The sequence below is a fragment of the Vicugna pacos genome, chromosome 8, assembly GCF_048564905.1.
Source record: "Vicugna pacos chromosome 8, VicPac4, whole genome shotgun sequence".
NCBI classification, from domain to species: Eukaryota; Metazoa; Chordata; class Mammalia; order Artiodactyla; family Camelidae; genus Vicugna; species Vicugna pacos.
Genome location: NC_132994.1, coordinates 51,604,425 through 51,617,020, shown reverse-complemented (window position 1 = coordinate 51,617,020; position 12,596 = coordinate 51,604,425). Strand labels below are relative to the sequence as shown.

General features: G+C 38.4%; 2 protein-coding genes and 1 pseudogene across 2 annotated transcripts; 2 read left to right on the top strand and 1 right to left on the bottom strand.

Moving 5' to 3' along the window:
• Window positions 1-2,710: 2,710 nt before the first annotated feature.
• LOC116281675 (U6 spliceosomal RNA) lies at window positions 2,711-2,811 on the bottom strand (annotated as a pseudogene).
• A 474-nt stretch (window positions 2,812-3,285) lies between these two features.
• Window positions 3,286-4,329, top strand: LOC140697878 (trace amine-associated receptor 4). The gene has a single exon (XM_072966314.1). It carries the CDS (start codon window positions 3,286-3,288, stop codon window positions 4,327-4,329), a length of 1,044 nt encoding a protein of 347 aa, XP_072822415.1.
• A 3,078-nt stretch (window positions 4,330-7,407) lies between these two features.
• TAAR5 (trace amine associated receptor 5) lies at window positions 7,408-10,810 on the top strand. The gene is made up of 2 exons (XM_072966313.1): window positions 7,408-7,420; window positions 9,717-10,810. The coding sequence occupies exon 2, from the start codon at window positions 9,728-9,730 to the stop codon at window positions 10,739-10,741; it is 1,014 nt and encodes a 337-aa protein (XP_072822414.1). The 5' UTR covers window positions 7,408-7,420; window positions 9,717-9,727; the 3' UTR covers window positions 10,742-10,810.
• Window positions 10,811-12,596: the final 1,786 nt, after the last annotated feature.

The window sequence follows — 12,596 nt, the reverse complement described above, 5'->3', positions numbered from 1 at the left end:
TAGCCAAACAAATTCTGGTAAGCTAAATGAGAATCTATTAAGAGAGGAAAAAGATCAGGTTGATTGATTGATTGATTCATTTATTTATTTCATGTTGAAAAGAACCAAACTTAAAATCCTGATCCATAAAAATAAATCTGAAATCACTTAAAAAATCACTGAAATTCTGAAGAGGCAATGATAGAAAGACCCATAGCAGATCTTTCTTACATCTAATTCACAAAGAACCTCCCCTACCTAGGAAATTATTGCATAAGCGAGATATATCAAAGCAAGATAAAAATCATTGTTGTTAGAGGACTCATTGTGTTTGCAGTGTCTGACCTCTGTAAACCCATAAGAGGAGAAAAACTGCACATGATTAAGCAAGTATAATGAGTTCTTCCCTAATTTTTTCCAGTTTATTTATAACATATTATTGAGCTTGTCGGCTATTTTCCTTCTTACTGGAGGGAAACACATACACATTTATAGAATTTGAAGCTTTTAATATTTGAGGAAAACTGTTATACAATTCTTTTTTCATTTTTTCCTTGAAATGCTGAAGAACTTTTACATTTTTAAAATTGTTATTTCAGACTCCTCATGTCTGTTTCCCTATTCTGTAATTTTTTCCCCCTGGAAGAACTAAATTTGAGCTAAAAAATAATGCAATTTTTGCTCCTCTCCAGAATTGACAGCAAATGTTTCTTTTTACCTCCTAGCAAAAATAATTAACAATTTTAATTAACAATTTTCTATGCTTTCATTAGGTCATTATTTGCAGTGTTGTCATTAATTCGGTCCTTTGTTGAGATGTTATTGGTAAAAAGAAAAAAAAAAAGGCATAGCAACAATGTCCCATGACAAAAGCAAGATGTCACAGAGGTTTTAACTTTATTTTATTAAGAAAAATTAGTGTCATTTTTGGAGGTGAATCTTCAAAGGAAAGGGATCTCTCTTCTGCTAAGTTTTTAAATAACAAACAAAACCTCAAGTGCATTTAATTTCATGACAATTTCCTTTTTTAACAAAGCAGTGGACCAGCATCCATCTATGCATTTACTTACTTGTTTTTGTAATTTTTGGCTAAGAGTTTAAGATAAGGGCTTAAAAGTACTATTATCTCCAATATCACCTTAACAAATCACCCACGTAATAACTTTTGAAATAAATATGTGTCTTATTCTATTGTTTTGTCTTAATCTAATACTTAAATGTTTAAATAGTTCTCTAATATTTATGATCATTCATCAGAAACATGAGATAATACAATTAATTTCTAGTAGCTGTTTCATACCATGTGCTCCAAAAAAATAAAATAAAATAAACAAAATTCACTTTACAAATCTAGGAAGTTAAATTATATCAATCCTTTCAGGGATTAGGTTTTTAAAAGTAAAACTTAAGACTCGAAAAATTATACCATGAAGTACTGAAGAGTATAGTGTTTTGTATTAAGAATGCTGTGTCTACAGATGTACAGTGATAAATGTATAAGTTATTTTGTGGTTATTGTGAGCTATCTTTCAAGATAATTTTTAAAAGAATTAAAGAAAAAATTTTTAATTCACAAAAGTAAAGAAGATAAAAAGCTAGTAAAGTTAATTTACTAAAGAAGTTAATTAGGCATTTTAAATTTCTTTACATTCAGTATTTTATTGCTTAGGAACTGAAGTGGCAAGTAATCAAATAATTTGTGCGGTGTGTTCCAACATTGATAGTCTGCAGTTTATAAAACAATTAAGTCTTTGTCCCTCTTACGTTTTACTCTGTATGTTTTGGTTTCTCAAGTTCATCTTAATTGTGTAATAGTTGATTGGTATAATTAAAATATATCTTAAGAAAAATGCTAATGTGAGAAATTAAATCACTGTATCCAGAGCAAATAAAGTGTACCATAATATTAAGGTTTCAAATAATGCACATTGAGAAAAATTGCTGAGCTGTAGTAGCAAATACTGTAAATATTATTTTCAAAGACACATGTATTCTCATTAATATCTTTTCTGAGTAAATCTAGTGAGGACGTGCTTGTAGGCTCATTTTCCTAGTGGACCAGTGAGTTTTAATTTCTTCTCAGGCCAAAGTCCATTGTCCAAACTGGCCTTAGATCCCACTAATGCTAGTCATTGGTCCTCAGAGTTACACATCCAGTTCTGGCCCTGGAAAAACAAATCAAACCCATGTCATACTCTGGGTGAGTCAGTTCCATTATTTACACATTTTAAGGACAACAACATAAATTATAAGAAGTGACAGCTTAAACAACGAACAGGCCTATAGGTCAACTTTGTTACCAATGTGACACTTGAAATCTGTGGACAAGATGACCTCAACCTGAATTTGAGTTCATGACTGAACGTGGCTGCCAAATGAAAGGAGATGATCTGCAAGATTTACAGAATCTATCATTAGAGATATTTCCTCTCTTTTCTGAGATTATTCCTGTATAATCTTGTAGACTTTAGCATATTTTTAGTTTATCATATATTGCTCTAAATTCTAAAAACTATATTGTTCAAATTGAAGAGAAAAACTTTTCCTTAATTGAAGAGTAAGTATTAAGTGGCAGGATCCAAAGCATCTGCAAATATCCACAAAAGAAACTAAAAAACAAAAGCAAGAGGAAGAAGCACAGTCTTTAGATCACAATTACTGTTAAAGCTGAACATTAAATAATAGTTCCCCAGGTCCTGGTAATTCTTGAGGGAATTTTACTTTTTTTTTTTTAAATATGGAACGCTTCACGAATTTGCGTATCATCCTTGCGCAGGAGCCATGCTAATCTTCTTTGTCCAATTTTAGTATATGTGCTGCCGAAGCAAGCACTTGAGGGACTTTTATCCAGCAAACTGATGAATGAAAGTGGGACATGGAAAATTCTTGATTCACAATCCTAGGTAAGTGTTACATATTAGTACAATCAGAACATGCACTTACTTGGATTACTTAGATGGTTTTAACTGGGTTACTTAGATGCCGGGTGACAACATGCACTCAATTGTCTTTAGTCCCTTCCTAGCAAAGATGGTTTTTAGACTAACAGAACTGGCATCTCCCAAGAGCCCATGAGAATTGCAGACTCTCAGCCCCCCACCCAGAATTAGAATCTGTATTTTGAAAATATCAGCAGTGCTCATGGTCAGTAGGGAGCTCAACTGGGGATTGAAAATGCAGTTAGCTGGGCACTCTGAAAAGTTGCACAGCCCATGATTTTTATTGTTTCTTCCTCTTTCTTTCACAGGGAAGGGAAGGAACATAGTACTTTTGCAAAAGACTCACAGTACCCACAAGACACAAACAATGAATTCACTGGACCTTTGGAACCCCCCAGAAGTACAATTTTGCTTTGCTCTGGTTAACAATTCATGCCCTAGAAACGTGAGGTCTGGGCTGAGTGTCTGTGCCATGTACGTTGTCATGACTGGTGCCATAGTGATGACCATGCTGGGCAACCTGGTTGTGATCATTTCCGTCGCCCACTTCAAGCAGCTCCACTCCCCAACCAACTTCCTGATTCTCTCCATGGCCACCACTGACTTCCTGCTGAGCTGTGTGGTCATGCCCTTCAGTATGATCAGGTCCATTGAGTCTTGCTGGTACTTTGGAGATCTCTTTTGCAAAGTCCACAGCTGCTGTGACATCATGCTCTGTACCACCTCCATCTTCCACCTCTGCTTCATCTCGGTGGACCGCTACTATGCTGTTTGTGACCCTTTACATTATATCACCAAAATTACCATGCCTGTCATAGGGGTCTTTCTGTTCATCAGTTGGTCTATTCCAATCGTTTTTGCCTTTGGCCTGGTATTCTCAGAATTAAACATAATTGGTGCAGAAGACTTTGTTGCAGCCACTGACTGCACAGGCTTGTGTGTGTTGATATTTAACAAGCTCTGGGGGGTGCTGGCCTCCTTTATAGCCTTTTTTCTCCCTGGGATGGTAATGGTAGGGATTTACATACATATTTACACAGTAGCCAGGAAGCACACTAAGCAAATTGGCATGGGGTCCATGGTGGAACAGATTGTGTCAGAAAACAAAATGAAGCTATCATCCAAAAAAGAAAGCAAGGCCACCAAGACTTTAAGCATAGTCATGGGAGTATTTGTGTTGTGCTGGCTGCCCTTTTTTGTCTTGACGATCACAGACCCTTTCATTAATTTTACAACTCCCGAAGATTTGTACAATGTCTTTCTCTGGTTGGGTTATTTCAATTCCACTTTCAATCCCATTATATATGGTATGTTTTACCCTTGGTTTCGCAAGGCGTTGAGGATGATTGTCTCAGGAATGATCTTCTGCCCTGACTCTTCCACTCTAAGCCTATTTCCTGCACGTGCTTAGCAATGCTCTCCATTTTCTAAAATCCCTTCCTGCTAGGGAAACTTGGGTGCTCCTTCCTCAGAAGGGTAGGGGCTTGGGTTGATTAGATACAGATATTGTTTCAGTTGGTGTAATAGACACCTAAGTAGAATCAATAGCTCTAGATTTCTGGGCATGCCCGAATCACCAAAGTGATCACTTTCTGGACTTTTGGGGAAGGCACCTCCAGTCAAAAGAAACTCTCTCCCAAGTCTTGCTGATTCCTGAATTTTGAAATTTAGAGATTTAGAATTTCATTCCGTTGGCATAACTCAGATGGGGACCTTCTCTTCTTCTTGTAAACAACAGAAGAGGAGACACAGTTGGTCTTCACACTCATGAGAGCACATAGAGTTTATCTAACTATTTCCTGAGATTACTGGGGAATGGGGAGAGCTTCAGAACACTGGGATCCTCAATATGGAGCATGTGAATGACTTGGAAAGGGAGAAGGAAGCAGGCATTTGTAGTTACTTCCAAGTTTATTAATTCTGATTTAAACCTCTTTACTAATATAAGGTTTGCAATAGTTTGATAAAATTGGACTGTCATTAAACGAGAAAAGTGGATAAAGATAGAGTTTAGGAATGCATTCTTTTTTCTCTCAATATATACTTGTGATCTATGTATAAATGTGGCTTGCATGTACACATACGGGTGCTATGTCCATCTCTTGGCTGTGTGTGTGCACGTACTAATTATTCACCAAGATTAAGCTTCATTCACAAACTGAAGTCCTTTCCCTTCCCCCATGCTTTGGATAATGTTTATTGTCTCAGTGATGGTCTCTTCTCTGTTTCCTTTTGCCTTTCTCTTCCTTCTACTACCCCACAAACCCATTTCACCAAATTTTGTCCTTTACAGTCTTCTTTTCATCCTTCACACCATCGCTCTGTCTCTATAACCCAGTTGCCCTCAACCAGGGACGGTTTTGCACCTTGAGTGCATTTGGCAATGTCTGGAGATATTTTTGGCTGTTACAACCAGGGAGGGAGTACTACTGACATTTAGAGGGTAGAGGGAAGGGGTGCTGCCACACATCCTACAATGCACAGAACAGCCCCACAACAAAGAGTTATCTGGCCCCAAACTTCAAGAGTGCCATGGTTGAGAAACCGTGCTCTAATTTTACATAGCCTCACAGCTCCAATTGCGACTTCTATTTAGATTTCTCTCAAATATATTTATTTTCAGCCCTATCATTTTTCACAAATTTGAGTTACGCATTTCTTATTATCATTAGAGTATCTTTTTGGATGCCCCGACAAGATCTCACACTCAACACATGCAGCACCTTCCTTCTATGCCCACCCCATCGCCCCAAACCTATCTGTTCTGCTTCCTGCTTTGTACAGGGGTCGAGTGTGCTCAAATGTGCTGGTTCCTTGTCTAGAGTATAAACTTCTTGTGTGCAAGACTATGCCTTTATATTATTCCTGGTTCCTTTCCTGTAAAAATCTCTGGACACATTTACTGGATAACTAAAACATAGAAACTTTGAGAACAATGGGAGAGAGTTACTCAAATTCACAGAAATAAACAATGATAAAACAAAGGATGCTGAACAGAGCAGGGCTCCTTCTCTCAGGAGGGAAGATGAAGAAAAAAGCTTACTTGTAAAGAAAAAATTGAATTGAATTGAATTCTTGTTCTAATGGGCTTTGGTTGTATGTGCACAATGTTGTGCTGGGAAACCTGGGGACAGGGTCAGCAGAGGCATATAGTGGAAAGTGACTCATCAACTCAGAAACATTGCAACATTCAGACTGCAGCTTTCATGCTCATATAGTGAAATTTCTGAGAATAGAAATTAGGTCTCGCCTTTCCTAATGCTTCAATAGTGCATGTGCTTTATGGAAAGGTTTGGTGGTGTAGACATACTGTTCACTAATACATATACTGACAGATTGGGACTTTTTAAATGTAAATCATTAATAGAAGGACTCTTCCAGCCCAAATAGAACATCTTCACAAACCTGAAATCTATTTACACGTGGCTAGAGCAATTTATTTATCAACTTTAGCCTATTTTTTGCAGAAAGTAAGGTTGTTTTTCATAACAATAACCGCAAGACACTGATACGCTGCAGAGAGAAAGCTTGTTCCCATTAGCATGGGTTTTAGCGTTAAGTGTATTCTACTGTAGTAATTCTTATAGTAGTATCAGAATATTTGGTTAACCAAACCCTCTCCATTCCCTGTGCTGGCCAAATAACACTACACCTCTGCGTAGGACAGCTAATCCTGAGGTTTCCAATGTTCATATACATAAATCCTACATGCTTTTATGAAACTTTTTTGCTTTTTTTGAATCCACCCTTGCTCCATCTATCTACTGGGAAACTATCATTACTTTAAAACACCTCTAATAACATCATTATTCAGTTAGGAATTAATTCCCAACACCCTCTTGATCTATGTTTTCTGTTGAACCTTTATAACTTCCCAAGGTCAGTATTTGGAATTGGATAATGTGAATATGGCATATTTAGTTTCTGAGATGTTTCAGTAAATTGCTGTTATCACAGGATAGTATTTGAAATCAAAACTGGGTTTTAAGATCTTAGCATAGTACTGATTTATTCTCTTCTGATGACAGTAATTTAATCCTGTAGGGGATTTCCTCCACCCTTAATCCTGAACAATACTTTTGACTACCTTATAAATATGTCCCTAACTCTTATTTTGCATTAGTAAAACACAACCACTTTGAGGAAAGCCACATAAATGCTGCATCGGTGACTCAGGATGTAAGGAGGAAAATTTAAAAGATCCGAAATCCAGTTACTGTTGCTCCTTCTGATTATGCAACTGTAATGTATGTCTGAAAGTCAATAGAAGAAGAGATAAAAGACCTAACTTTGGAAGGTTAACAGAGGGTCTGGACTAGATATCCATTCACACTCTGGTCTGCCCGACACCGTTTACTATGTGTCAGGAACTGCTCTTAGCACCTTACGAACTTTAGCTCACTCATCTTCACAACAAAGCCGTAATGTAGGGATTGCATTACATTTAATTAATAGATGAGAAAATTGGGCACAGAAGGGCTGGGTTAAACTCAGACATAGGAGTCACATAACTAGAAACAGTTGTTATAAAATTCTCCACTTCTACATATATTTGGATTGTATATTGCTTTTCAGTTTTGATATTATACGTCCCAGAACCCAAGCCTTTGTTTGAGAGTTTCCTTCTTCAGGTCTTACTTTAGTTGTAAGACATTTGTCCTTATTTTCCACAGATTCTTGGGCAAATTAGATTTTGACCCATAAACTCCCTAGCTGATTGCACCTGGATTATGGCTTGTAGGCTACAGGGTGTCATGGTACATGGCAATGCAGGATTCTTCCTTGTCTGACTAAATTCTGGAGTGAGAAATCTATCTGCACACATGTGGACTTGATACAAGGCAAGTTCCAGCAGTTACCACCGGGTTCAGCCCCGGCTTTGCAGAGAAGGGGGGCGGTACATGCCTGCCAACCTCCTTCCTTCTTAGTGATCTGCCCACCTTCTACAGACCCTGCTGGCTGATGTCATCTGTTTTTACCTTCAGAATTCTGTCGTTTTTGCAACATCAGTTTTACTTATATTGTGGAATGATTTTTCCAAGGCCATAAAGAGACATCTTATCCTCTGGAGGCTTGGTATCAAGAAACAGAGAGAGCAGAATATGACTGAACATGCTATTTTCCTCAGTATTATCTCTGTGAGGCACAGACGGTGAGGCTAAATTGCAGGTATTCTTACCAGAGGGGGAGCAGAGGGGAGGAAGTGGTTAAACGTTGAGCCAGGAAGCGGCAGAACAAAAATCTAACTGCATCCAGGTGAACTGCTTCATCTACCATGATTTCTTTAACTGGCACAAAACAGAGAGCTTAAAAAGACATCATGATGAACTCAGTGTGAGAGTCACAAACCAAAGGGTTATGATCAATTATTCGAATTATTTCTCATGCTGCGAGAAATACACACCAACAATTTTAGTGCAAAAGGGATATATGGAACTTACTAAAAATAAGTTTGCAAAATCTATTGTCTTTAAATTCCATCTCTAATGAATTGGCAGGATAAATTATTCCGTATTGAGAAGGAACTTTAAACTACTGAGACTTGTGAATAGTGCAAACTAGGTCCCTGGGTACACTTCAGTGCTAATTTGTTTTACATGCCAAAGGGAGGAGTAGTTTCTATTTGGAGTATAAAATCATTAACTGATTGCACATCTGTCAACTTTGCTGATGGAAGAGGATTCTACACACCTTATGTCCACCTGCCATAAGGACTCCTTCCAATGAAATGATTCTGATTCTTACTTCTGTAAGTAGCTTAGAAGGTCTGAATTCAATTTATTAGGATTTGTTTAAAATTTCACAGACTAGTGATCAAACTAGGTAGATAAATACTTTTTCATATCTGATAGTTCTCCCAGGATGTGTAAACACCATGTGTAACCTTTAGAAATTTGGCAGCATGAAAAACTGAAATAGGGTAATTCTATTCATTACTTGTATGCTGAATTCTTTTCTTGGAAAAAGCTGGCATGGAATTGAAAAGCTTGATCTGCAGATTTTATTGCCAATTTACTTAGTTCTTAAAGGGGGCGGGGATCCAGAAGTTACTTCTTCCCTAAGTAATGATTTATTAACAAGAATTAATTCTTCCCTGGTTCAGAGTCATAACTTCTTTTTTCTTCCAGTTTTATTGAGATGTAATTAACATATAATGCTGTGTAAGTTTAAGATGTTCAGCATAATGATTTGACTTAATGTACAACGTGAAATGATGACCACAATAAGTTTGGTAAATATCTATCATCTCACACAGATACAAATTTAAAGAAGTTAAAGAAAATTTTCCTTGTGATGAGAACTGTTAGAATTTACTCTCTTATGTTCATGTATTACATATAGCAGTGTTAGTTACATTTATCTTGTTGTACATTGCATTCCTAGTACTTACTTATCTTATAACTGGAGATTTGTACTTTTTGCCTGCTTTCATCCAGTTCCTTCTCATAACTTTAAATCATACTTTACATTTGACAAAAGGTATGTTATCAAAATGGAAAAGGCACGCACCTCTCAATAATTTTATACTCCCTACTGTGACATAGCTAGCTTTTTCTTTGAAAAACATTTGCTTCCATCTTTCTTCTCTTTTTTTAAGGATATTATCTACACTAGTTTCAAAAGTGCTTAGTCAGACAGATCAGGGCTAACAGAAGTAACTCTTGTGGGACCTCAAATCCCATGCTGTATTTGATTTCCAGGGCACACTTGATTCAAAATGCCCTTTAGTTCTTCCTCTAGATCTCATTTTCTAGTTGTTTAGCAAATAATTTTTTGAGGGGTGGGACAGGTGGTAAGAGAGACCATAAATGAGTGTCGTCCTCAACCAAGATGCTGAAAAACACCCCATGACGTTCTGCTACCAGGTGAATGGGTCTTGTCCCAGGACGGTCCATCCCCTGGGCATCCAGGTGGCCATCTACCTGGCCTGTGCAGCAGGCGTGCTGATTACGGTCCTAGGAAATTTGTTTGTGGTGTTCGCTGTGTCCTACTTCAAAGCGCTTCACACTCCCACCAACTTCCTGCTGCTTTCCCTGGCCCTGGCTGACATGTTTCTGGGTCTGCTGGTGCTGCCCCTCAGCACCGTCCGCTCAGTAGAGAGCTGCTGGTTCTTCGGAGACTTCTTCTGCCGCCTGCACACCTACCTGGACACCCTCTTCTGCCTTACCTCCATCTTCCATCTCTGTTTCATTTCCATTGACCGCCACTGTGCCATCTGTGAGCCCCTGCTCTATCCCTCCAAGGTCACAGTCAGGGTGGCCCTCAGGTACATCCTGGCAGGGTGGGGGGTGCCAGCAGCATACACTGCCTTCTTACTCTACGCAGACGTGGTGGAGAGAGGGCTCGGCCAATGGCTGGAAGAGATGCCTTGTGTGGGCAGTTGTCAGCTGCTGTTCAATAAGTTTTGGGGCTGGTTAAACTTTCCTATGTTCTTCTTCCCCTGCCTCATCATGATCAGCTTGTATGTGAAGATCTTCGTGGTTGCTAGCAGGCAGGCTCAGCAGATCAACAGCTTAAGCAAAAGCCTGGCTGGGGCTGCCAAGCGTGAAAGAAAAGCTGCCAAGACCCTGGGCATCGCCGTGGGCGTGTACCTCTTGTGCTGGCTTCCTTTCACCATCGACACAATGGTCGACAGCCTCCTTAACTTCATCACGCCACCACTGGTCTTCGACCTCTTCATCTGGCTTGCTTACTTCAACTCAGCCTGCAACCCGATCATCTACGTCTTTTCCTACCGGTGGTTCAGGAAGGCACTGAAGCTCATCCTGAGTCGGGAGATCTTCTCACTGCGGACACCCACTGTCGATTTGTACCAAGAGTGACTGAATGCAGGCAAGGGGTGCGGTTTTGAGGAAGGATGAGTGGAGCTGTGGCAGTGGGCTGTGTGGTGTCAGGAGTTTGTGGGCAGGCTTCCGGGGCAGCAGGGTTTAAGTGGAGGGGCAAAAACAAGGAGATACAGCACTCCTTCAATGTTTCTATAGAACGTAGGAAACGGAGAGAGTGAAGTCATCTAAGTATTTACTGGATAAGTAAAAATCTATGCAAATATTAGGCTCCTTGTTTATTACTTCCTCAAGACAACTGAGATGCAGAGGTGGAGGAAAAAGAGCACTGAGGTCAGATTTCTGAGTTCTTGTCCTGGTCCTGCCAACAGGCAGCGCCAGGTTAGGCTACTTAGGCAATCTTTGAACCCTCCTCCTATCACAGTTTCCATATCAAGAAAATTAAAGGTTTGTACTGTTGGCTCTCTGAGACATCCTTGAGCTCAAATATTGTGTAATTGAACTTTGGGAAACATTGTTTGTATCCTAATTTTGTATCACTTTCATAACCATGGTCAAGTGTTTGGAAAGTCGCTTTTTCAAAATGTTCCTTTTAAAAACCCTCCATCTCCTTGGAACCCAGCCGTTGAACAGGTTGGTAAACCAGGTCTGTCTGTTTCAATGCTCACTGAGTACAGGCATTATATTCTTGAAAGAATATTTTCTCCCTTTTTCTTTAATAATTGCAACATGAAAATATGTGGCAGGTTTGGTAAAGTGACCGTGATCCACATCTCATTATTTTAATATTTTCTCCTTTCTTGACATCACACAAGTTAGTCCTACGATCTTTCCAGGGACAGCAGTATATGATTTTCTTTGGGGAAACAAGAACTTATGCCACATGCTTGCTCAAAACCAAACCAAATGCTTCTCAGGAGCTATTACTAGGAAAGGTGTATCTTCTCTGTACATCTTGTTTCTGTTTTCTTCCTCAATCTTTTCCTGCAGGTCTTTAGTCACCCTACTTCCACTGATGTTTTTCCCTTTTTTTAAAATTGGAGTATAGTCAGTTTATAATGTTGTGTCAGTTTCTGGTGTACAGCACAATGTTTCAGTCATAGGTATGCATACATATATTCCTTTTCCTATTCTTTCTCATTATAGGTCATTACAAGATATTGAATATAGTTCCCTGTGCTATACGGTATGAACTTGTTGTTTATCTATTTTATATATAGTAGTTAGTGTCTGCAAATCCTGAACTCCCAGTTTATCCCTCCACCCTTCCCTTCCCCTCTGGTAACCACAAGTTTGTTTTCTAGGTCTCTGAGTCTGTTTCTGTTTTGTAAACAAGTTCATTTGTGTCTTCTTTTTAGATTACATATATAAGTAATATACCATATGATAACACTTATTGTGGAATCTTACTGATTTTTTCAAATTAATAATAGCTTATTTGGAAAACCTGTTTGTAAATTAATCTGAGGTGTCTGGAGTACAGATACGTACATAATGTAATTATAAATACAGATACGGATATAGACATATCAGTAAATAAAGAAAGAAGTAAAGTCATATTATGGCACAGAAGTTTGCTACAATTGCTACAATGGATTTATTTCTTTTGTTTTTTGATAGAGATCACTTTTATTGATGCCACTCTTTTTCTTTTTTTTTTTTAACATTTTTTAAAATTGACTTGTAGTTAGTTTACAATGTTATATCAATTTTCAGTGTAGAGCACAATTTTTCAGTTATACATGAACATGCATATATTCATTGTCACATTCTTTTTCGCTGTGAGCTACCACAAGATCTTGTATATATTTCCCTGTGCTACACAGTATAATCTTGTTTATCTATTCTACGTTTTGAAATCCCAGTCTGTCCCTTCCCAACCCCATCCCCCTTG